Source organism: Antechinus flavipes, chromosome 6 (genome assembly GCF_016432865.1).
Source record: "Antechinus flavipes isolate AdamAnt ecotype Samford, QLD, Australia chromosome 6, AdamAnt_v2, whole genome shotgun sequence".
In the NCBI taxonomy this organism is placed as follows: domain Eukaryota; kingdom Metazoa; phylum Chordata; class Mammalia; order Dasyuromorphia; family Dasyuridae; genus Antechinus; species Antechinus flavipes.
The window spans coordinates 183119533-183146068 of record NC_067403.1 but is presented as its reverse complement, the minus strand read 5'-3'; the positions used below and the strand labels follow the sequence as shown (position 1 = coordinate 183146068).

The 26536-nt window shown below is 41.3% G+C and overlaps 1 protein-coding gene across 4 annotated transcripts in view; it reads left to right on the top strand.

The window, feature by feature from the left end:
- The window catches only part of WRN (WRN RecQ like helicase), a 90473-nt gene that overhangs the window by 32106 nt on the left and 31831 nt on the right, over positions 1–26536 (top strand). For all 4 annotated transcript variants that reach the window (XM_051967194.1, XM_051967192.1, XM_051967193.1 and 1 more), the window contains 10 exons: positions 969–1037; positions 4771–4853; positions 8673–8779; positions 10373–10560; positions 13485–13659; positions 18516–18697; positions 19093–19194; positions 19452–19544; positions 21417–21558; positions 26196–26366. In XM_051967194.1, coding sequence (XP_051823154.1) covers positions 969–1037; positions 4771–4853; positions 8673–8779; positions 10373–10560; positions 13485–13659; positions 18516–18697; positions 19093–19194; positions 19452–19544; positions 21417–21558; positions 26196–26366 — 1312 coding nt within the window. The remainder of the gene's footprint in view (positions 1–968; positions 1038–4770; positions 4854–8672; positions 8780–10372; positions 10561–13484; positions 13660–18515; positions 18698–19092; positions 19195–19451; positions 19545–21416; positions 21559–26195; positions 26367–26536) is intronic.

The following is a 26536-nucleotide window of genomic DNA, read 5'->3' as shown; positions in this document are numbered from 1 at the left end:
CCTTTGCGCAGGATTCCCAGAACTAGAACTCCAGTCCTAGTTTCTCGGGTTCAAAGAAGAATGAATTTTGTTGTGCCCCCCCACCCCCCAAATCTGCCTTCCTTCCAGAATTTGATTTCTCTTAGAGTATGATCATCTACTCAATCATCTAACCTTGTTCTTGCTTCTTACCTCTTCCTTATCCTACATCTAGAGGACCCCTTCCCTTTGCTCCCTCCTTTCCATTCACAGTGTTGAGATTCTTGTTCACTTTTTCATCTTTTCTCATTTGGTTTATTGTAAGAGCAAAGTAATTGATGTTTTTGCCCAAGTGACTCAGCTCTATAGTCCATTTTCCACCCAATTGCCAAAATAATCTCCCTGAGATATAGATTTGACCATGTGACTCCTTTGACTACTGACTTTCAGTGGCTCCTGATTCCTTCTCTCATAGAATACAAATTCTTTACTCTGTCCATTAGGGCTTTAGATGGCTTTACTCTCAGTAACTCACTTGGTTGAAAATATTTAGCCACATGGGCCTGCTGGTCTTTCCCACACCTCACTACTATTACATCTCCTGTCTCCATGCATAAGCTCTGGTTCTCTTTCTCCCTAGAATGTATTCATCCTCTTTGCAGTCACTGAAAATCTTTTTATGTGTCATAGGCAGCTCAGGGACCCCCTCTGCCAGGATTTCTTCCTTGACCCTCCCCATTGTCCCCCCAGTTATTAGTATTCTGGAAAATGTCTTCTACTTTCTTAGTGCTACACTTGTTGTGACTCCAGTCTGAAGGGCATGGACTGTCTCCCTTTCTTTGGAGCACCTCAGTGATTGGCTCGGGAAAGATCCTTGGAGCATGTCTGATTGAGATAGCAAATGAGCAATTCAGGAGTCATTGGTTCTGTTTTCTCTCTTGGAGTCTCTCCAAAAGAAGGAGGCCCTTGAACACATCCTTGAACATAAACTCAAAATTTTTTTCTTTCAGAATGTCCAACATTAAAGCTTGTTTCCTTGGATCAGCTCAGTCCGAAAATATCATCAAGCATGTTAAAGCGTAAGTAGTCTCTTTTCTGTTCCTAAGTTCTCTTGTTTGAAAAACCTAGGTAATATAGAATGCATCGTGTGTTCCTGTCCCATGGCAGTAATATTTCAGTAACCTTTGGGAGTTGGGGTACATTGATGATAGTGCTTTGACCCTCCTGCTGTAACCCTTCATCTTCCTTCCCTTAGAAGGGATTCTTTATGGTTGTAAGGGCTGAATCTCTATGGAGCTGGAGTTGATGTGGTGAACCCTGGTTGAACCCAAACCTTCCCTGAAGCCTTCTTGGCTTGGGATCTGTGCTGTTTAAGCCTGGCAGCCTGTGGGATCCCATGGCACTGCCCTGCCACCTCCACTTAGAAGTACCAACCTGGCCTTGTGGTAGATGAAAAGCTGCTCAGATTGGACCATGTGTAATCTGTAGTTTTCCTCATTAGCATTTTAGCACCGCTCTGAATTCTTAAAAGATTTTAATATTTATGATATCATCTCTCAAGACATCAGGCCAGTCTCATTCTGTTGCCTTCATAGAGTCTTGATTGAGAAAGGATATCTTCAGATTTGTTGTCCAGAATTTATTCCACTAAACTGTGCTACCAGCAGTAATGGGAACAATGGTCACAAGTAATATCACCTTTCTGTCTCTTGAGTAAAAAATTGGAGAAGCCCTCAGAGGGGTGGGGGAAAAACTTGTAGTGTTCTTAATCAAGATATATTTTTAATAACTTATAAAACAAAACCAAAACAGGATGGATTTGTGAAGATTTAAGGATGGGGGGAATAGAGTAATTAGACTACTAACTAACTACAAACACTAGAATGGCAACTGAACTACTGTGTATGAGGAGTGATAGTGGGGAGTGCAGTGGAAGGTATGAGCTACTGCCCTTTAGACAAGGGCCCACATGTGATGAAGGCATGAGTAGGAGACTACAGAATCTTCTTTGAGTATGCTCTGTCCTTCCCTTTCAGGTGCTTGGCTTTCCTTGCAAGAATTTGTGTGTTTCACAGCTTCTTTATTTTTATTCATTTTGAGTAATGTGTCTGTTGTCAGAGACTTCTTCCAGTTCCATATTCCTTGTCCCTGGGAGACCTTTCAAATCTCTTTTGCTTCCATGGATTATTTTTTTACTCAATGAGTTACTCATTCTCTGTGCATTTGGATGTAGATAGTACAGGTCAGTTCAACAAACATTTATACAAAATGTCTACTCTGGACAAGACACTGTTTGAGGCCATGGATTTTATTGAGTTTTTTGTTTTCTGCTTCTTTTGCTGAATGTCTGTTATTCTTCTTATTCTGTGTCATTGAATCTTTCCTTGTTTAGTACTACCACATTTCTATATTTTCAGCCATGGGCTGATTAAAACTATCCATAGTTTTCTCCCCCTTTTTTTGGCTAGCTGTGGTCTTTTTCAAGTGGGCCTGGCCTCTGATGAGTTGTCTGACTTCAGGCATTTGTAGTGATAAAGCTGTCCTGTGTACCTGGAGCCTTTGGGTTTTGCCTGGAATTTTTTTTTCCCCAATAATATTTTGTTTTTCCAATTATATGTAAAGATAATTTTTAATATTCATTTTTGTAAGATTTTGAGTCCCAAATTTTTTTCTCCTTCCTTCTTTTACCTCCCCCTTCCCCAGGACAGCAAGCAATTTGATATAGGTTATACATGTATAATAATTTTACACATATTTCTATAAAAGTCATGTTGTGAAAGAAAAATCAGAACAAAAAGGGAAAACTATGAGAAAGAAAAAACAAAAAAGTGAAAATGGCATGTTTGTTCTACATTCAGTCTCCATAGTTCTCTCTTTGATTGGGGATAGCATTTTTCATTCCAAATTTATTGGAATTACCTTGAATCACCTCATTGTTGAAAAGAACCAAGTTCATCACAGTTGATCATCACATGATCTTATTACTGTGTTTAATGTTCTCTTGGTTCTGCTCACTTTACTCAGCATCAGTTCTTGTATGTCTTTCTAGGCCTTTCTGAAATCAGCCTACTCATCATTTTTTATAGAAAAAATAATATTCCATTACATTCATATAGCATAATTTATTCAGCCATTCCTCATCAGATAGGCATCCACTCAGTTTCCAGTTCCTTGATATCACTAAAAGAGCTGATATGAACAATTTTGCACTTGTGGGTCCTTTTTTCTCTTTATGATCTTTTTGAGATACGGGCCCAGTAGAGATGCTGCTGGATGGAAAGATATGCAGTTTGGTAACCTTTTGAGCTTAGTTCCAAATTGTTCTCCAAAATATCTGGATCAGTTCACAACTCCACCAACAGTTTTCCCAGACTTTGACTTTTAGTTGTGTACTCTCAAAGCTCCTTCTGGGATTCTCATTGAGTCCTTCTCAGGCACTTTTAAGTAGAGATTGATCATAGGTTGGGCCAGTCTTGGGAGGTTTTCATTCTACCCAGAGAGCCGTACTCAGGAAGACAGCCAGCTCCTCCCTTGGCTTACAGCCCAATAGTGAGTTGCCATGATGCTTCGGCAGGGATTTAACTCTGTTGGCCACCTCCTTTTCCCTCCTAAGTGTTGCTGTGTGATGCTCACTTGAAGGCACTCTCCTATTGACATTGTCCATTGAGGGAGGTCACTTTCTCCCAGCTTCCTGCTCACTCTTCTTTCTTTTGCCATCATCTTCCTCTCTTCTTGATCTTGGCATGGGAGACCCAGTTTCCTTGAACACTTTCCCATGCTTGTCCTTCTTTGTTTCCGTCCTGTTCTTCTGGGAGTTAACCAGCATTCTCCCCAGCCCTTCCCACCTTCCCGAGACTGTCTGGTCTGTAGGTATGTGTTCCTTGGCACTAGCAGAAACCCAGATGGACCGCAAGACTCCCTATGGAATGAGGCCCAGCCTTGATCCTCACTTAGAGCCCAAGCCTTGGCCCTGGGCTTCTCCTTTTATCATGGCCCTCCTTAAGCCCACCCAGCCATCCCTTGGGCTGGGCAACATTCGGGGTAGGGCCAGGACTACTTCTTGGTCACTTTTCTTTAACAGGAGGTTAGAGGCTGTTACCTCATGAGCTCTATTTTCTTCCTTTGTTTCCTCCTTGTGGCTGATTTCCAACTCTCTCCTACTTCCTTCCTGGCTCTTTGGTTTTGGTCTCCTTGGGGTGGGGGATGTGAAGCATATTGCCTACCATCTTCCTATGGTAGCTATCCACTACTTGGAACCCATCACTATTCTGGACTTCTGGGAGACCTTATTTTATTTTATTTTTAGTTCTAAATTCTCCCCCTCACCATCCCTTTTCCTGTGACCATTGAGAAGAGAAGAATAACAAAACTGGTTAGGATTCTGTATGGTCCATGGGGCATCTAGTAAGGGCACGCCTCTCTGTAGGCTGAGTATAATCAGTTAAACCTTGGCAGACTGTGCTTGGCTTCTGTTCTGCAGACTGATAAAGGCCCCCGAGCAACAGACAAATTTAGACCGCCTGACCCTCACAGTTCTGCTTCATGGCCTAAGACTCCCTGGCTGAGTTGGATTTTGTCACTTTTTTTCTTTTTTGCTCCTTAGACAAGGAGGGATAGTAATGGGCTCCAAATGGGTGAGGATTCTCAAATTCTCAGTGACATTATTTGACAGATAGCATTAAGAGTGAAAGATGTAATTAGTAATGGTGTCTTAATAAATCAGTCTCAGTGATCATGGCTGATGTGGTGAGGCATATGCTTCAGAGCTCAGCCTGCCAACTTTTCATTCTCCCTTTCTCTTTTCTGTCACAGGGGAGAGTACAGGGTTGTGTATATCACTCCAGAATTCTGCTTGGGAAACTTGAACCTACTAAAGCAGCTCGATGCTGACCTGGGTAAGTGGCAGAGGTGTCAAGCCTGTGTTCTGTGGCTAATGTTCTTGGGGGTACTTTTGTGGTTCATGAGTTCTGTGTCTGTGTCTTGTATGTGTGGTTTAGTGTTTCTAGTGCCTTTGGGGGCTAGGAAGGTTAAGATTTTCCAATTGAGAGTCCAAATGACATTGATACTCAGGTAATAGTTCTCAGGTATACTTCACGATGAAATCAAAATACTGAGAGAAGCACCATGTTTCTCAAAAATGGATTTCTTTGCATGGATAAAATTGTTCAAGAACTAATGTCTCTGAAGACTCTTTTAGAAGCTGTAGTTTTTTTCTCTCTTTCCCCCCTTTTTGGGGGCTACTTTCGGTCACGTTTCCAACAGACCTTTTTGGTCAAGTTTTCTTGTTTGTTAGTACCTATATTTAAGTACAGTGATGAATGGGAGTCAACTAAATGCCATATTTTCCTAACTTTGTTGATTTTTTTTCCTGTGATCATGATTAGGAGGAGGCAAGATCCTCAGGTATTGACTTATTTAACCCACTCATTTTACAGATCAGGAAAGTGAAGTTCAAGAGGCTCAATAATTGGCCCAGAGTCACACTGGCCACAAGCAGCAGAAATATAGTACAGATCTCCCCATGCTTTGTCATTTTTCCATCAGTTGCCAGAGGAATTATAGATGCTGAGAGAAGTCTGCCTAGTGGGGCATATGGTTCTGTGGCTAATGGAGCATTTTCCTCTTAATTGCTTGCAGAAAGCCCATTGAACAAGGGTTATTATTATTATTCCCATTTTACACGTAAGAAAATGAATACTGAGGGAGATTGCTTCCAGGAGGGCCCCTGTCACCCTTGACTTCTAATCTATTTCATTTGCTGGCTGCTGAGGAGTTGTCACTTTTAGGTGTAACTTGTCTCCTCACTTTAATATTTCAGAGCCACATAAGATCTATGATTTTATCTTTTTTTTTTTTTTTAAGTTTTTAAGGCTTTAAGTTTATTTTTATTATCTTTTTTTTTTTAAGTAATCTTTTTATGCATGCCCCTAAGGGACTTTAGTGTTTATGTATTGAAAAAGTTTGTAAAATGCTTTCATTAAATGCTTGATGTTGACCAAGAGGATAGTTTTGTATACAGAATGTATACAGAATATACAAAATGTATTAAGGCTGAGCCTACTGAAAATCTTACTTTGAATTTTAGTGGATGAACATTTATGATACTTAAAGATTAGAAGAAACATTTTGTAAGTGCTTATTATGTGCTAAGTGCTGAGATACAAGCCAGTCTGTGCCCCTAAGGAGTTTATATCCGAATGGAGGCAGGCAGGATGGCAAAGGGATTTGGAAACTTGGCTGGAGGTATCCTGGGCTAGAGAGTAAAGAGCAAGTTTCCAGCATTTTCTAACAGTGTCTGGGTGACCACTTGTTGATTCTTTTCTGGGCCCACTTTTCTTTCTTTCTTTTAAAAAAATTATTATTATTATTATTATTTTATAATAATTTTTTATTGACAGAACCCATGCCAGGGTAATTTTTTACAACATTATCCCTTGCACTCACTTCTGTGTTCCGATTTTTCCCCTCTCTTCCTCCACCCCTCCCCTAGCTGGCAAGCAGTCCTATATATGTTGGATATGTTGCAGTATATGCTTGATACAATATATGTGTGCAGAACCGAACAGTTCTCTTATTGCACAGGGAGAATTGGATTCAGAAGGTATAAATAACCCGGGAAGAAAAACAAAAATGCAAACAGTTTACATTCATTTCCCAGTGTTCTTTCTTTGGGTGTAGCTGCTTCTGCCCATCATTGATCAATTGAAACTGAGTTAGATCTTCTCTTTGTCGAAGAAATCCACTTCCATCAGAATACATCCTCATACAGTATTGTTGTTGAGGTATATAATGATCTCCTGGTTCTGCTCATTTCACTCAGCATCAGTTCATATAAGTCTCTCCAAGCCTCTCTGTATTCATCCTGCTGGTCATTTCTTACAGAACAATAATATTCCATAACATTCATATACCACAATTTACCCAGCCATTCTCCAATTGATGGGCATCCATTCAATTTCCAGTTTCTAGCCACTACAAACAGGGCTGCCACAAACATTTTGGCACATATAGGTCCCTTTCCTTCTTTAATATCTCTTTGGGGTATAAACCCAGTAGAAACACTGCTGGATCAAAGGGTTTGCACAGTTTGATAACTTTTTGGACATAATTCCAGATTGCTCTCCAGAATGGTTGGATTCATTCACAACTCCACCAACAATGCATCAGTGTCCCAGTTTTCCCGCATCCCCTCCAACATTCATCATTATTTTTTCCTGTCATCTTAGCCAATCTGACAGGTGTGTAGTGGTATCTCAGAGTTGTCTTAATTTGTATTTCTCTGATTAATAGTGATTTGGAACACTCTTTCATGTGAGTGGTAATAGTTTCAATTTCATTATCTGAAAATTGTCTGTTCATATCCTTTGACCATTTATCAATTGGAGAATGGCTTGATTTCTTATAAATTAGAGTCGGTTCTCTATATATTTTGGAAATGAGGCTGGGCCCTCTTTTCAAAAGATAGTGCTGAGGCATAGGGGTACTTCACGGTTGTGATGTTACCAACCAAGAGTTCTGACAGATCTGAAGTAAAAGAGATGCCATTAGTCATTAAGAAAATATCTAAACACTGTGCCAGGTACAGTGCTCAACACTAGGGATACAGAAAGATAGATTTGCCCTCAGAGAGCTTAGTCTTAACAATGGTGGCAATATGCAAACAAATATGTGGAAACAAGCCTTATACAAGGTAAATAATTAGCAAAGGGAAGGCACTGGGAGGAGACCCAGATTTGAAGGGACTTTCAGTGTCTCCCCTGCTGCCTCTTTGGGTCTTGCTTAGGACAACTGGTTCTTGGAACCAAAAAGTTGCTTCTTGGTTGTCAAGAGAGCAGCACTCTTATCTCTGGATGTTCAGCTCTTTGGATGTGATGAACAGTACAGGGTTGGGGAAAGCTATGCACCTACTTGGTTGTGCGTTAATCACATAATGTAAAGGAACAGTTATTGCTACTTCAAGTAAGAAAATTATAGGATCCTTGAATTAGATCAGGAAGAAGCCAAGAACCTATTTATTCTGATCCCCTAAATTGATATTTATGGAAACAAGCTTAGAGAGGCTTAGTCAGAGGTGGGATCTTCAAATTCCAGATCCATCACTCCTCTCATCATGAGGCCTCTGTTCGAATTATTCAAAGTCTGTATTCTGTGGCAGAATGACAGAAACTGGCTTTTAAATCCCCCACTCCTCCCTATTTGCCTGTCCAGCAGGTGCTCTCCATCTGGGTGGGGAGGTGTGCAAGTGTCACTTGGTTATGTGTCCCTCTAGGCTCCCTGTTCTGTGCCTCTGGAGGCAGATCTCATTGGGCTGTGTAGTGATGCATGTGAAGGGCAGGGTAATGATGCCTGCCTCGTGATAGCTGGTCCAAATGCCAGCAGTGTCGTCATGGAGCTGGAATTTACCGGCCCAAATGGCAGGTGCAGAGTGAGAGGCTGGAGCATTCTAAGAGCAATAAGGTATGAAAGCTTTGTGCTGGAGGAGGAAAGGAGCCATCCAGTCCAATTTACTTCGGGGTCTCCTTTCATTTTCTTCTCATCTGGAATTGTGTTTTAGTTTTATCTGAATGACTTAGGCTTGAACTGTCTCTCTCCTCTTTCTGTCACATTTGGTCTCTGAGGTGTTGATTCTGCTTTTGGTTTTAATGGCTGACTGTTGAGGGCTGGCTAGCTCCATGTTGAGGTTCCCTCATTGATGAGTTTCTCCTTCTCCCTAGGGATCACCTTGATTGCTGTGGATGAGGCTCACTGTGTGTCAGAGTGGGGGCATGACTTCAGAAATTCCTTCCGAAACTTGGGCTCCTTGAAGACCACCTTGCCATTGGTAAGCCGCTCTCCACTTCAAGGATGGAAGAAATGGTCCTTCCTTCCAAAGAACATGTCTGTGGGAGGGTGGCCCAGTGGTAGGGTGGGGATGTTGCCTTTAATACTGTTGTCTTTGAAACACCTGTTTATCAGTACTTGTTGGTGGCTGGCTGCTTCTTCAAGCCCACCTTCCTGTGTGTCACATGCTTTACCTTCCCTCCAAGTCACTGTCTCACCACCACGGGTGTCCTTCCAAGCGGCTTAGGACATTGTCCCTTGGGTGACTTGTTATGGTTAAAAGATCATGAACTGGAAACAGTGACCACATCCGAACTTGTTAGGGCCGGTCCTGGGACTGAAGACTAGCCACGCTTGTTTGAGGATCCTTTAATCATTGCTATCTTCCCTCTTTCCCCTCCCCTGCTCCTTCAAATCTTCAGTTACATCTTAAGCCCCGAATCTCGGGGCTATTTTTCACTTTTCTCACATCCTTCTTGACCTCTTTGTAGACTTGCATACTGCTGACCACTGTCTTCACTCAGTAATTATTGAAGCGCCTACTATGTGGCAAACAGGCTTCCCCTCAAGGAAGTTAAGTCTAATAAAGAAGATCACACATAACAAACATATACAAATGTATATTTATATACAATACAATTGTATATTTGTATATTCAGGATGAATGGGAAATAATTGGTAGAGAGAAGGCATCGGAATTAGGAGGGGTTGAAGAAGGCTTCCTGTAGAAGGTGGCTTTTTAGTGGGGATTTAGAGGAAGCCAGGAAGGCCAGGAGGCAGAGATGAGGAGGGAGAGTGCTCCAGGATTGAGGGAGCAGCCAAAAGGAGTGCCCAGAGGGGCTTGTTGGTGTCACAGCCAGGAGGTGTGGCACCATTGGAATGAAGAGTGGGGGATGAGGTGTAAGGTATCAAGGCAGATGATGGAGAGCTTTGAATGCCAAACAGAGAGTTTTGTACTTGGAGGCATTAGGGAGCTGCTGGAGTTTATTGAGTGGTGAAGTAATAGGTAGCATCTGTGCTTTAGGAAAATCACTTTAGTGATTAGATTGGAGGCAGGGGAGACTTCTTATTCATCTCCCTGCTCAGGTCTCTGTCTACTCCTTATTCAGGGGTTGTTTCACAGCTGCCAAAGTGATGATCCTAAAGCTCGGGTCTGACCTTGTCACCTCCTCTCCCATTAACCTTCTATGGGTTATAGAATCAGAAATTGGCTCCTTTTGACAACCTGGCCCCTTTCTGCCTTTCTGTGCTCCTCACACATTCTTCCCCTTCATCTTTTCCTGGTCATATGGGCTTCCTTATCCTCCCCTTTGATACATCGTCTCCTGTCTTCCATGTCTTTGCTCTTGCTGTTCTTTCTTTCCTCTCTCCTGCCTTTTGGAGTCCCTGCTTTCCTCCAAATGTTAGGTGAAGTACCTCCTTCTCCCATACCTCCCTCTATCAATGTCTGCTCCATGAACATCAGCTCCTGCAGGGCAGGGCTCATTTCAACACCATGTTTGCTCCTTGAGCTGGCGCGTTGTAGATGTTGAGTGGATGCTGGTCAGTGGATGGGTAGATGGTTGTATCAGGGTCCCGTCTGTGTTTCCTCCAGGTGCCTGTGTTGGCGCTGACAGCAACTGCGAGCTCCTCCATTCGAACAGACATCATGCACTGCCTCAACTTGCGGAACCCTCAGGTCACCTGCACCAGCTTTGACCGGCCCAACCTCTATCTGGAAGTTGGGCGGAAGACGGGCAATATCCTTAAGGATTTGGACAGGTTTCTTGTGCAAAAGACAAGGTGAGCAGCCATCAGCTGAGTTCAGTGAACATTCTCTTGGTACCTTATTGATTGGTCCTGCCCCTTTCCTTTTCCAACATGTGCATTCCTGCCTTGCCTCTGCAGAGCTGACCCTGGTAAGCTGCTCATCAGGGGTCTTTTGTGGGATGGGCTGCTGCCTGCCTAGTCATGCCAGCTTTTCTCCTTGGTCCTTTCTGACCAGGACACTGACTCAGGTGTCAGCTTGGATTTTGTAGTGGGTACCAGTGATGTCTGTGTTTCCCCTGGTTCTGCTGACTTCTTTGGCATTGATTCCCAGAAATGTTCTCCCTTTTCCATGTGCTCTCAGTACTCCTTATTTCTCAAAATGCAATCAGTCATATTTCCTCACATTCACTTACTATAGCTTGTTTAGCCATTCTGCATAAAGGATCATCTGCCATGTCCTCATTCCTTTCTCACCACCAAAAATACTGCTATAGAAATGTTGATTGATAGAAAAGGGAGCCTCTTTTTTTTTTTTTTTTTAAATCACTGACCCTAATGGAGTTTATGTGAAATCTAAGGAATTTTTTACTTACTTTTGTAGTTGTTCCAAATCACTTTGCAGAATGGCTAAACATTCACAGTTCACAATAATGTATCAGTATGCTTGTCGTTTCACAGATTCTTCTCATCTTTGGTGTTAACTTGCTTTCTCTCTGGTTGTTTATTATTGTTAAGGTAGTCACCTTGTGTCTGGTTCTTCCTGTGTTAGGATCACAGGTTTGTGCAACTACTAAGTAGTTGCCACGATAACAAAGTAAGAATGCAAAAACAGGAATGACCTCCCTTCCTAGGATCTTCCATACTGCACAGGCCAAGATGGAGACATTTGATAGCAGTTACTCACTTTATTAGTCTTATGTTTTATGTTCTAGTTATTAGTTGTTCTAATTGATGTTATTTATTTGACTTAGTTTGATGGAACCCACACTTTTCTTAATCTATTAATAGAGAAAAGATTAAAGCAGCTAGATAGCCTAGCAGATGGAGTGCTGGATTGTGATTCAAACACAAGTTAAATCCTTATTCAGATGGTAGCTGTGTGACCTTGGGTAAATGATTGAATCTCTGTATCTGTTTCCTCGGCTGTAGAATGGGAATGCTAATACCATCTACTTCACAGCATTGCTATGAAGTTTAAAGGAGGTAGCACAGGGACAGTGCTTTGCAAACCTCCAAAGTAATATATAAATTCTAGCCGCTATTAACTTTTAAAAAAAAATTTCTTAATGTGCTGACATCATTTAAGCTTCTGATTAATTGGAAATATATGCTTTTTAAGGAAAAGCTATAGTTGGAGCTTAGTCAAAATATCAATTACATTGAAAAATCAAGTGGCTTTTTTTTTTTTTCTTTTCTCCCTCCTCCCTTCCCCCTAAATTCCTGATTCCTGGAATGTTCATATTGGTGTGGTCTAGACAGTACACACTTATTACAGTCTCCTAGATGGCACGTTGTATAGTAGTTGTATAGACATATAGTAATAACTACAATGAGATTGTGGGCATAGTACCTTGGGGTCCACTTATGTGATCACTGGTTGTGGCATGTCAGATCAGCCTTGCCACCAGGCCAGTGACTTGATGGACAATGGCAGAACCCAGCATATGGTCAGCAAGGAAACAGGAAAGTGACATTTCTGAACTCCCTTATGGCTGGTCCCTAGGCTTCCCTTTGGAAGGCTTGGCAAGCAACCTCATATTGCTAGCTGCGGTTTGTCTGTGAATAAGGAAAATGGGGAAGCCCCTGGAAAGGAGCTATAATATCAGGTTGTGATGATTCAGGCAGTTTTAGGAGGAATGAGTGATGGTGCAGAAACCTGTGAAAGCTCTTGTCTGATGATCTCTATGTCTGAGGATTGAAGGGATGGGGGAGGAGACATGGAAGAGACTGAATGGTGTGATGAGGTCAGTGATTGGATTGGAGAAGTGAATGAGGAAAGAAATTGAGATTACATGCATGGGAACCTCAGGAAATGAAAGTGTGCTGGACCCAAATCAGAATTTTTTTCTTTTGCATTCTCCTGATCTTGGTCATGGGCCTGTTATGGAGAAGAGGCCTCCCTGGTGTTTAGAGGTGGGGCTTGTTGTCTGATCAGCTAGAAGTGAATGACATTGTCATTGATCACCTTTATGGACATTATATTGAGGCTGGCATATCCCTTTCCTTATCATCTATCTGTGAGCTTGGGTATTTCCATTTTATACATGAAAGAACCGAGGCTCAGACAAGTTGGGTTACTTGCCCAGGGTTATAGAGTTAAGTAAGTTTTGGTCAGAATTTCAACTTGGGCTTCCTTGGTGCATGTTTGGCAGGCTCAGCACTTTGCTCAAGGGCCATAGGAGAAAATGGTAGTCTGAGGAGAGCATAGAAAAAAAAGGTGATTCTCTCAGATGGAGGACTTGGCAGTGGTCAGTGCCTTTTTACTTGGCACTATATAGTGTAAGTAATCATAGCTACTGAGAGTTACTCAGTACGTGACATATTTTGCAGAATGATATTTGGTGTCAATCCTGTGAAGTTCATACTACAGATCACATCCCATTTTATAGATGAGACCCCAGGGTCAGAATAGTCATAATGTGCTTCTTCAAGTCACACCTGTAATTAGCTTTGACTGTGAAGTAAATGATCTGAACAAGGGGGCCCAGAAGCCCCATGTGTTGCAGGTTACTCAGTGTGCTGTCTGGAGTAGCTAGTGCCTCTTGGTTCAAGGTTGAGCAGGAATGGAAGCTGTCATTTCATTTTTTGGCTAAAATTTTTGATGTGATTGGAAGTTTTTTGGCCTTTGTGACTTCACTGTATTTTTTTCCCCCATAACTTCTTTTTAAATTTTATCCAGATATCTTACGGTATATGTGTGTGTATTCTATTTCTATATTTTTCTCACTTTATTTCAGCTCATCCTGGGAATTTGAAGGCCCCACCATCATCTATTGCCCTTCTAGAAAGATCTCTGAACAAGTGACTGCAGAGCTCCAGAAACTGAACTTAGCTTGTGGAACGTACCATGCGGGCCTGGGGATCAAGTTGAGGCGAGAGATCCACCACAAGTTCATGCGTGATGAAATTCAGGTATGTAGGCTGGATCCTGTTCCTCTGAGAAAAAGCCAGATGGGGAAATATGTAACACACATGCTATTTGGTTGTTTGGGCTGATCTTGTCCCTTCCCATCATCTCCAGTTAAAATTTGAATGAGATTTTTTACTAATTCTGATGTTGTTTAGCTAGAAAGTAGTCCTCAGTTAGAAGCGGGGGAATTGATTTGGCTCATTCTTGGACTGGCCCACGGTCTTTGGTGTGTCTGCTCATCTCTGCTGCCTTTCTGCCTGGAGCATTTGGGAGTGGTGAGAGGCAATGTCATCTGAGGGGGTTTGCCCTCTGGCACTCGCCCCTCTGTTCCTTTGTAGTTTAGCCTATCACACTGCTCCTATCTTACATGTCTCTCTCTGTTTCAGGCCTAACCAGAGGCTTGAGAAGGGTCTCTTGGGCCAAGGTTTTAGGGTTTACTTCTTAGCTTCTCTGTTCAGGTCATGTTTTTATTTTTTCAAAAACTGGGGAAAATGGTGAGACACAGTCACCCCCTGATCCCCAGTGGACAGATCCACCTATCTATCCAGGGAACTGGGAAGCCAAATAGCAACAGAGGCAGCTGCTCTCAGGTCTTGGTGCTATGTGATTAGCTTCAGTGAGGGCTTGTGCTGTTTCTTGGTGTCATGCAGTTTAAAGATGCTTTGGGTAACTATAGGGTTTGTGGAGACTCTCACTTGACTGCTCTATATCTGTCTCTTGGCTAACTCTTCTCTCAGGGAGAGTCTGTGAGTCTGACAGACAGGGCATTAGCTCACTTTTGTTGTTTTAGCCTGATCATTTTACCTTTCCTTGTTTGATGTTTTCCTCTTACTCTTGACTTAGAATTTTTTTTTTTAAGTTTTGATTCCATTCTTGTGTTATTTATTATAGCTTCATTTCATCTCCCAATTTTAGATTCTGTCTTGAGCCGCTTAGATAAAGCTTAGTTGAATAGAAGTTTCAAAATTTTCAAGTGGGGAGTTGACTAGGTCTTTGATATGTATTAACTTGTTCTTCATTTTCTGAACTCCTGCCCTGGGATGACATCCTCCCTCCCCCCCAATCTAATTGACAATCCTTTCCAGGGACCCAGAATTTCAATAGCCATCTTCCTTTTCTTTTTTCCCTTTTTTAAATGACATTTTATTTTTTCCAGTTACATATAAAGACAATTTTTAATATTCACATTTTAGAAAATTTTGAGTTCCATGTTTTCTTCCTCCTTCCTCTCTTCCTTTCCTAAGACAGTAAGCACTTTTATATAGTTTATATATGTGCAGTCTTGTAAAGCATATTTCCATATAAGACATAAGTATAAGAAACAATAGAACAAAAGGAAAAACTTTTGAAAAAATAAAGTTAGAATAGTATGCTTTGATTTGCATTCAGACTTATTAGTTCTTTCTTTCATTTTTCGTCATGGATCCTTTCTCTTGTCTTGGATCATTGTGTTGCTGAGAAGATCTAAGTCAATCAGACTTGATCATAGTTCAGTGTTGCTTTTCTCCTTGTACAGTGTTCTCTTACTTCTCACTTTACTTTGCATCAGTTCAAGACTTATGTCTTTCCAGGTTTTTCTCAGATCTACCTGCTTGTATCATTTTTAATAATCATTTTAATATTATTCCATTACATTCATGTATCACAACTTGTTTAGCCGTTCTCCAGTTGAAGAGCATTTCTTCAATTTCTAATACTTTGCCTGTGTTCATCTTCTTGCCCACTGCCTAGTATAACCATCAGACCAACACTGCCATCCCTCCTGAAGAGGGTATAGCCTCCTATGGAAAGGTCTCCTAACCGGAAGTTGTCAGAGTGGTCAGCCTTGCTTTTATTTGTGTATGCTCATGCTTGGCCATACATGCTTGGCCAGGAGTAGCTCCTGGTCTTGATGTCCAGCTTTTGCTCATCTCTTCTCTTGAGAATGGGTTTAGAGATGCCGGCATCCAGCTTGATAAGCTGAAGGGCTCGTCTTGGAGGAGAATCCCAACCTTCTGTCAGTATGTGAGTGACCATATTATGTTCTTCCTAAGTTTCACCAGGAAATATAGATTTGAAACTTGATTCTAGTTTCACTTAGAGATCCTGCCTGTGACAAAGAACCTGCCACGTTATCCTGGCCTCTTGGAAGAGGCTGATAAACATTGGTAAGGGGAATTAGGATTAAGGTCAAGGTCAGTGAAATCCCATTTCCACTCCTGATTCTCCCCTTCCTCTGAGGTCTTGGGGACAAGATGGAGGAGTGGAGGCTCTGAGATGGGGTCTGCTGAACATCTGCACTTTAGGCAGGTGACCTAGACCTTTGGATATTAAGTACTCTTTACTCTCTTAGCCAAGAGCTCTATGTGAACAGGTGTCAGAAATCTAGCTTTCCTTCTGTTTTTATGACACTCTCATTTCAAAAAGGTCTTGGGAACTGGAGCATGGCCTTATTAGCACTTGTTGTAAGCAAGTATTCCTTACTTGGAGAGTGAATATTTGTTGGCTGTGGAGATTATAGGTGTGGAGTTGGGGATTTTAGGATTATGTTAACTTCTCCCAGATGAAAGGATCTTCCTAAGCCTGGTTATAATGCATTTAAAAACCAGAAATGGACTTTTTGGATTGGCTAAGGGTTGGTGTGATTCTTGGTGGCTCTGGTCTTTTTCTTTTTTATTTTCCTCCTCCTGCAAGTTGTATGCTGTGTGTCTTCCTTTCTTTTGGTGCCCTATTCTTCACCCTGATTTTATTAAAGGCTGCTTTGACTTGGAGTTTGTATCTCTTGGCCCAGCTTGCTCCTTGTGGCTTCCAGGATAGGTGCTGCTACATACTGACATACTGGATGTTGGGTAAAATGTTTAGGATCTGTGTCCCTCAGTTTCTTCCTTAGTTAAGTGAAAAGGTTTGGGGTATCCTCTGTCCAAAGTGCCAAACTTCCTTTTTCCCTCTGAATAGAATCTGCCTATCATTATAAATTAATGGTTAATTGGCTCTTGGTACTCAAAGATGTTATGGGATAGGTTTAAGACTTGTCATTAGAGTTCTGGTATTTGGCCCAGTATAGCAATTATTTGTTCTCTTTATGTCTTCAGATAAATTCTGCCTTCATGATAACTTCTTGTTTGGGGAGAGTTAGGGCTTTCATTGTTTTTCTTCAGGAGTTAAGGTTGCACTTTTGGGGAGATTCTTGACTCTCTTGCTTCAAGGATTTGTCACTTTAGCAGGAGACTTGCTCCTCTTCCTTCTCCATTGCAGATTGCAATCCCTCTGAAACAAAGAAGGGATTTGGAGAACTTCTATGGTGGAGAAATTCCTGTAGGGTACCTCCCCCTGGAGAAGAGTTCCTCTGGACTGAATTAATAAGGCAGGTCCTTGGACAGTAGGTTTCCAGCCTTCCCTGGATCTCTGGGTGAAGTCCTTTCAGAAGGACAAAATGAAACAAATGAAAGTAGAATTGTCTTCTGGGGGCAGGGAAAGACAGTTGAGACCTGTGGGTCCCTCTTTGGGCAGTGCATTCTTTTCCCTTGTCCCTGCGGCAGGATGGGCTGCCTGTTACTCCAGGGCTTGCAGAACTCTGAGTGCTCTTGAGTCATAATTACTTTGGTTCCTGTTGCCTCCTCTGGAGCTTACTCATTAGAGCTGGTTTAGTTTTTTTTCATCATTTAGGCTCTACAAAGCCAGAGAAGAAGCTGAGGTGCGTGCTCAAGGTCTTAGTTTTAGAAAGATTATATTAACTTGTCTTTTAATAAAGTAATCCTACTTGGTTGTTTTTATTTGCCTTTGATCTGCAGCTCTACTTTGTTTAAAAAAATTTCTTCTGTCCTTGCTGTTGTTAGCACCTCTTCCTTTTGTGTGCATATTTGTTACTTATATCCGACATCTGACAGTGATCAGGGACCCACATTTTGCTTATGGGTATGTTTAGTTGAAATGAGAGTTATAACAATACAACAAGAATAAATTAAAAAGCCTTAATGGAACACTTATTTGCCAAGTGCTGGGAATTTAAGGAGAAAAGGACAGCCTCTGTTGTCAGGGAGCTCACATTATGATGTTGGGAAACATCCTATATAGGAAGGTTAGATGGAAAGATGCTATGGTCATTGTGTATGAGTTGTGAGCCAGATGTGTTTAAAATGAATTTTGCATTTTGTTGAAGAAAGTATCCCAAGGATTCAACACTCAGATATTAACATTAAATACATTAGGTTTAAGAAAAAAAAGAGAAGTCATGAAAAAGCCATTTGCCCATTCTGTAATGGCATGCTCTAGCATTTATCTCCCAGTCATTCGGTATCTGCTTTGGAGCAATATGAAGTGTCGTGTGAATTCACATGTGCCTTTGCCTGGGCAAAAATCTTGGTTCCTTTTCTAGATCCTCTCTTCATTTCCATATGCTTTTTGGGGCCCACTTGTTTATTTGTTGTTTCCCTTGCATAGTTTTTTCTCCTCTTTCTAACTCATTTCATTCCTTGGTAGGACCCTCCTCGAAACTACTCAGGCCATACTGCATCATAATTAGCTTAATTCCAGTTTTTGGTGGGCACAGATTCATCTCCAGAGCCATGTTTGATGGAGGCCAGTGACTCAGTGGCATGCCCAGGGCAGTGCTTGTCTGGATAGGGCGTCTGTAGTCCTGGGAAGTCTTCCACCTGTCCATCTGACACGGGTTGAGGGCCAGGAAGAGCAACCTCCAGTTTGGCCTTTGAGCTATCCATTATACAGAAACTCTCTTAGACATCTAGGCAGAAAGTTTAAATGGGTAATTTTAGGTTTATTATTAACCCTTCCATCTCTGTTCATGAACACGTTTATCCAGAAGCCTCACTGTATGAGGTTAGCAGCATTAAACTAATTGCCTTGGTGTTTTTGTTCTCAGTGTGTCATAGCAACAGTTGCCTTTGGTATGGGGATTAACAAAGCAGACATCCGCAAAGTCATCCACTATGGCGCTCCCAAGGAAATGGAATCTTACTACCAGGAGATGGGTAGGGCTGGCCGTGATGGCCTGCCTAGTGCTTGCCATGTGCTCTGGGCTCCTGCAGACATAAGCTTCAACAGGTAAAGGGCAGGATGTATGTGTGTTTGATGAATTTCATGCTGTGTATTTTTCCTGAAGGGCCATATATGGTCTATAAGAGGAAACCCATGGGACAGCTAAGTGGTGCAATGGATGGAGGCTGCCCCAGAATCAGGAGGACTTAAATTCAAATGTGACTCAAGGTATACTGCCTCCCGACTGCCTCCAAATAATAGAAACCCATTTCAGGTGGTGGCACAATTGATGATAAAATGAAGGTTCTCCTTTTGAGTAATCTAACTAGATTTGACAATTATTGCTTAGTGCACACTCTGAAAGAAACTTCCTTTTTCCCTCTGAACAGAATCTGCTTATCATTATAAATTAACGGTCAAGTTTCATTCTTTTGTCCTCATCCTTTATTTCTAACTGACAGGCACCTCATTGGTGAAATACAGAATGTCGACTTTCGACGGTACAAATTGAAGATGATGAGACAATTAGAGAAGTACCTTCAGTCCAGCAGATGCAGGCGGAAGTAAGTGGGTGGGGTTCTATCGAACGTCACATGCTTAGCATGTACGAGGATAAGCCTTGATGCTTCACTGAATTATTGTTGTCATGCTTCTGTGTATATCAGAGTCTTAAGTTGCTTTACTGACTTATGAGTGAATCAGAGCTGTATAATGACCTCCCCTGTGAGTCAATCAGTGGTGATTTCACCTCATTTTTAGTAATGAATTCAACATGTCAGTTTTGGTTCATTCATTGAATTCTCTATTTCCTCATGGGTAGAATCATCTTGTCTCATTTTGAAGATAGACAACTCCGAAAGGCCTCCTTGGGCATTATGGGAACAGAGCAGTGTTGTGACAACTGTCAGGCCAGGTGAGTGCTTCTCTCGGCCACTTTGGAAAGTACCATCCCCATGTCCCAGTATCACCTGCCTAGTAAGAAATAAGGCATTAATGATTGCTGGTTGGCATGCTGGCTCTCTTTAACATAATGCTCATTTTCATTTCCTTAAAAAACATCTAAACTCCTTTAACTCTCAAAATAAGCAAATGTAGCTTTTGAAAGCACAGATGCAGTGACAGAATATGCTTTGTAAACCTTAGAGTGGTATATAAATGCTTATTTGGAAACCCAGATTTTTCCTTCCTAAGCTCTTTCACTTCATAAAAACCATTCTAGACTTCATAAACACCAGATGTGATGAGAATTTTTTCCATATTCATCGTAGATCAGAAGGAGGATTGAACATGAAATAGCCTATTTAAGAAAAAAAGCATTTCATCAAGTCAGCATGTTGCTTGTAAAAAGCCAGCTTTCTTGGCCATGATTCTTTTTGCTTTTCTGTCTCTCAGAAGGTTGGCCATTAGACTCCTTTAGCCCCTTGGGGCAATTTAAAATCTCCTTCTTACTTTTCAAGAAAACCTTATGTTGTGTAAAGTGACTCTGGCTGTTCTTTTTGCCATTTGAGCAGGATAAAATTATTACAGTAAGGGAAGGGATCTGAGAGAACATGGAACTTGATTCTTGTATTTAACAGATGAAAAAACTGAGTTAAAGAGAGGACTTGATTTCCTGAGCCTCACAGAGGTGGTGGTTAGCAGGGGCTCAATCTCTAGTCCAGATCTTCTGATTACAAGCTTCTGTCCTCTGTAGTGGCAGGCGGTCTTAGGTCTCTCTTTGCCATCCATCAGTAAGGCCAAGGAGTTGCAGGAAGATTGGAAGTTGACCCTGCTCTGAGCAGGGACACCCACAGGACTGGGAGTAGTTAAAAAAGGATATTTTTTTCTATAATTTTAATTTCTTTGGTTTCCACCTTCATTTACAAATGTATCCTTTTTACTTTCTAGAGACCTGCCCCATGTATTAAAGGGACAGGGGAAGATAGTGGTTTAGCAAAACCAGTGAAGCCCTACATTGCTTCTTGCCTGCCCATTGGCTCCCATTCCTGCCAGGCAGGCACTTTTTCTCCTTGCAGCCTCTTTCTGCTTGGTTCAGATGCTGTGGGGATCCTGTAGAATGCCAGTGAGGACTTTTTCAGAGTTGTCTGTGACAGTGGAAACCAAGGAACTATGGCTGCCATAAAAGCCTAGGCCAGTTTGATGAGACTATTTGAACCCAGGAGAACCTCACTGGTGCCAGTGTGGGGCATGCACAGGAGTTTGCCTCCTGGTGACAGAGCAGCATCTCGGGGATCACGGGTACATCAAGAGTGATCATGGGGAGATGCTAGAGGCAAACCTGTGGAAGTGCAGGAGCTGACTTGTGAGCTTGGGTGTGAACCTGGCTAATGTCACTCATTGTTAACCTCTCCAAGCTTCAATTTTCTCCTCTATAAAATGGGAAGGCTCATAGCCAAAATTTGTCCAACTCTTGTAAGAATCAAATAAAATGATTGTCCTCAAACTGCTAACATGCTCTATAAGCTCTGGCTCTTACTTCTGGGTACTTGCCACTATTACATAGTCTTAATTTTTTCATCTGAAAATGGGACTACAGTCATAGGGCAGCCTCCCTCACATCATGGTCATCTGATGGGTCTCTGAAAGCCTCAGAATTTTCTATGAGAGTTCTATCATCATCATCAATATCACCATTTTCATCATCATTGTTGTTCCCTGGTCATATGACATGTGCTGCCATGTTCCCTTGGCTCTTGTTAAAATTTCTATTGTCCTCCCTGATTCAGTTTGAATCTAGTTTTAGATGTCTTAGATGTGTGAATTCACTAAGTATCTCTGTCTTCAGACTGAATGACCCTCATTCCAGTGATGACTCTGAGGAACACTTGCAGGACTTTGGGCCACAGGCCTACAAGCTGCTGTTTGCAGTGTACAGCTTAGGAGAGAAGTTTGGAATTGGGGTCCCAGTTTTATTTCTTCGGGGATCGGTGAGTACCTGCCTCTTGGGTCACCATCACATGTGCTGTTTGCCACCCCTTAGCATCCCCGGAGGGGCTTGGCATGTTGTCGCTCAGCCTGTTCTTGGCGAGGGAGGGCTTGTCTTTGTGGCCAGGCCCCTGCTTTTCCCTGGCACATATGCTCCTGTGACTCATCACCAAGGAGGTTTCATTCTCTGTCCCCACCTGGGGCCTTTTCTGCCACCTTGATCTCTGGCTGATCCAGGAATCCCCAGAGCCAATCTCCTTGGGACCATTAAGAAAAGTTCACTCTCAGGATGTCCAGGGACTGGTACAATCTACACTGTTAGATTGAGAACTACTGAGTACGTTTTGTTGAAAAGTAGTAATTAACGGATACTTGTTAGTCAGATCAGTAATCTGTAAGTATATACCTGGCACTTTTTAGCAAAAACTTGATCCTATCAAATGTAGTTTTGTACTCTTTGGCAACTATGAGGCAATTAGTTCTCCTTTGCTTCAGAGGAGAGCCTATGTATTCTTCATTTATACTAAGTGAACATTTTGTAGTCCTTGTTAACTGGATTATTTTAATGTTAGACTGCCAAGTGATACAGTGGATAGAGTGCTGCACCTGGAGTCAGTAAGATGCTCTAGATTGAAATCCAGCCTTGCACACTTACTAGCCATCTGACCCTGGGCAAGTCACTTAGCTATAAAAATCACTTAGTATATAATGCTTCTCCCTCTCAGGTTTTTGTGAAGATCAACTGAGATAATAGCTATAAAGCAATGCCTGGCACACATTCAGAGCTTAACACATGCTTGTTCCCTTTTCTTTTCCTTCTCAAGAAAGTGGGAAAGAGAACTTTACATAAGGTCATGCAAGGCAATAGGTTTTTGTTTGTATTTTAGAAAAATTATATATTTATAAGCACTTGCTTTGGATGCATATCACCTTCTTAAAAATTTGAACAAGAATTTCTTTTAATTTGAGGCTGATTTGACTTCAGAGTTTTTTTCTGCTTAAAGTCTGCAAGAATGGGGAGCTGGATGTCTCAGCCCAAGAGTGATAATCCAGGGAAGTATATGAGGGGATGAGGAGGATGGGAGTGTGACAGATTTATAGCTTTCTAGTTTTCATTTTACTTAATTTATGTGAAACTCATTCCGTCTCTGAAATACCATTAAGATTTGAGAAGATTTTGAATGTCTTTGAAAAATCCTATTAAATGATCCACTTGTCCATTTTACCCTTAAAATCCACATCGCCTAGTTGGAGTATGACATGTTAAATTATCTTGGTTTTAATTTGGTATAATCTGGCTGTGTCCTTGATGAATGTAAGTGGGCTCCTAGACAAAACTGAAAGGGCTCCCAGGAGAGATCAGATTTCACCTGTTATTTGAAAACGGAGTCAGACAAGTCCTTATGGGAGTCTTCAATTTAAAAAGTTATCCTTTGTGAAATTTTATACCACCCTTGCTAGACATTTAGAATCTTTTTTAAAAAGCCACTTAATAACTAAGGCAAATGTCATATCAGCAGCAACCCACTGTTTGCTGCAAAACCAAGGCAAGTTTGATTTCTCTGGAAAGTGTTGCCGTAATAGCTTGGATGGTTATTTTAAATTTTTAACTTTTAATTCTTTGGGAATTCAGGAAATTGTCTTCCTAATTAGAATAAATCTGAGTGTATACACGTATTATTTTGATAGACAAGACCACACCTGTCTTTGCAGACTATTATTAATGGTGGAATATAAGTTAATTGTCAAACTTTTATGTTTATTTATACCTTATGGTAATGATACCAAGTGTCCACTATGATTCCAATAGTGCACATTCCACCTCCTTAGGTACATAAAATTGTTTGATGTTGTGAACTCTGTTTGCCTTTTCCTCAGGATTTAAATAATTTGCCAACTGTGTGAATTCCTTTCTTTTCTTTCTTTTAAGGATTATTCATTTTTGGCTTGTATAGGAACCCTCTATTAGTACAATTAAATTGAAACAAATCTGCTTCATATATTGCCCCAGACAATTATAGGAAACTTTTTTGAAGTGCAGTTCTTAACCTGTTTTTCTTGGGTTACTTTTGTTGTCTTTTCAACTCAAATAATGTTTTTAAATGCATAAGTCAAAATCCATAGGCCTATGAAGGAAACCAATCATACATATTAAAATGCTGTTTAACAAATAAAACAAAGTTCACGAATCCCAATTCTGGTAGATTGCTGCAGGCTTTTGTCCATGGTCCTGCTTGGTTCAGTCTTATCAAAGATGTGGATGAATGCTTAGTTGGCCTGTTGATCAAACTGATAGATGACCCAAATTGTGGAAGAATCACCAATATGCTGAATGACAGAATTAGGCTGCAGAAAGAACTTTGGAACTGTGATGAATAAATTGAGGGATATATCTCAGTTTTCATTTCTATCTTTGGGAGAGTTTTCTGCTGTAGAATCATAAGCTTTTTCTTAGTCCATAAATAATTAGCCAAAAGAGTTCTTCTGTTCTTGTCCTCTTTCATTCAACTGTGAGATGGTGAAGTTGTAGCCTTTTGCTGAATATTGCTTAGAAAAGGCTTTGGGTGGTGGAGTAGTTGTTCAGATGATTAATCAGGGTTGACTCTTTGTGATCCCATTTGAGATTTTCTTGACAAAGATACTGAAGTGATTTGTCATTTCCATTTCCCTCTCATTTTATAGAAGAAGAAACTGAGATAAAGATGGTTACCCAAGGTCAGTACATATGGGTGAATTTGAGGTACTTCATAAGCCTCATTTGACAGATGATGAAACTTGACTAGAGAAGTTTAGGAACATGGGAATGATCACAACAGCTAGTTAGCTAGATTGGAACTCTAGCATAGATCATCTAGCTTAGAGTCCCCTGCTCTTTCCCATCTGATGCTCCTGATGCTGGGGACTCCTGATGTCTGTGCACCTTGGAAGAAAGCGTAAAAGGTCAGAGGAAGTGATGCTTTCAAAAAAACAAAAACAAAAACACGATCTCATCAGCAGTCTATCTGGATGCTTGCTAAAAGATTTACTTAGTGGGTCAAGGATACATAGCAACCCCTGCAGGAGACTGGATCAGTCTGGGATCAGAATGGGATTGAGCTGGACCAAGCATTCAAAACTAAAGATAATAGAAGAAGCTGCAATTCTAGGAATCCACAAGAGCCTTCCTTAAGATGGCCTGTCACCCATGGTCTTCCATCCAGGCTGGGAGCTATAGCCAGGAGGAGGTCTTTTGCACAACACTCTGGGAGCAGAGCAACCTTGCACTTGAGGGATATAGCCAGTGAGTAAGCTCAAGGTCATTGGAATGCAACTGAACACTGGCATAAACCGAGGGTATCAGCTTGAACTGGCTTGAACTGGAATCTGAAGTAAGATTGCAAGAGGCAAAAAGGAGAAGGTATTGCACAGGTGTCAGGAGGATAGGAACAGGACCCCTCCTCCATGTAAATGGTGTAGAAATGGGATAGACTGTCATGGTTAGGGAAAAGCTGGTGAGGCAGGTTGGCTGAAGTACCCAGTATACGAAGAGGAATAATGTAAATGGTGACTAGGAGGATGAAATCAGACTTAAGAGGAATTTTAAATACTAAGTGAAGGTGAAGGAATTTTAATACTACTGTGTTATTAAGTAGAAGCACTAGGGAGTAGCTGGATCTTTTTGAGGAGGAGAATGACCTAGTTAGATCTATGTCTTAGGAAATTTTATTTACTAGCTGGGAAAGGATGAATTAGAGAATAAAGAGATGTGATGAAAGGAGAGCAAGCAATAATTCATTAATAGTCCAGGCAAGAGGTAACAAGGACCTAAAGAAGAGCATGGGCCGTGTGAGATCATGGAGAGGTCAAGCCTGCAACTGGCTGGGCAGAAGCTTCATGTCCCTTGTCCTGCCTGATGGGGAAAGCAGGTGATGGTGGAGTCTTGGGGACAACATTTTGCTTTTTGAGTTCTTGTCTCCCAGTCTTTTTGAGGTCATTAACCACGGGTGTTTTAGCAGTCAACAGTTAGTCTGGGGCTGATGGCTTGATTTCATTTAGTACAACTAGGTATGCTTATATTATCTCCTTGCTGGCTGTGAATTTTCTTCTCAGCTCTTTTTGTCCTATACTTTGTGGTCCAAAGGTTATTCTCCTTGGCATGGAAGACAGAAGAAAAATATGAGTTTGGGCATTCTGGTTTCTGTTTGCCTTCCTTGGTCATTTCCCCATCCTTTTCTTGGAGTAGTTTAGAACTTTGGTTATTTTTGGCATCTTACATTTCACTATTCTAAGCTGGCTTATGAGGAGCCCTCACTGGTTGTAGGGCTTGGTCAGTTTAACTGTTTAACTTCTGAACACAAGGAAAATAGAAATAAAATATTATGAGAGTGAACTTTAAACTTCTTGGCTTTGGCCAGATGGTGGGTTTCAATCATCTTTCCTTTATGTGTCAGAAAACTGGCCTGGAAGTAATGTAGTGCCGGGGGTGTACTCTTGGAATCTGCCAAAGTCACAAGTCTTTAGGAGCACAAGCCACTCAAGATAAGTCACCCACCCCAAGAGAATTTTAGCCTGCTTTTCTTGTCTACTTGAGGAAATAAGTATTTTGTCTACTATAAGTAAAGAAAAATATGTAGATGTTGATTTTTCCTCCTAATTTCAGAATTCTCAACGTCTTCCTGATAATTTCCGTCATCATTGTCTCTTTGGTGGTGGCAAGGACCATTTGGAGAGCTGGTGGAAGGCTTTGGCTCGGCAGCTGATTTCAGAGGGTTTTTTAGAAGAAAAGTCAGGATCCAAGAAATTTGCCAAAATTTGTGTTCTTACAAAGAAGGTAAGAAGGGTAGAAGTTGACCTTTCTGTTATACTTATGTTATATTCACACATAAAATATATTAAATGGACCTCTTCTGTTAGAATATGAGCGCCTTGATGGCTGAGACTATTTTTAACCTTTGTTTACTTAATATAGAACTCTATGTATGGTAGGCATACAATACACGC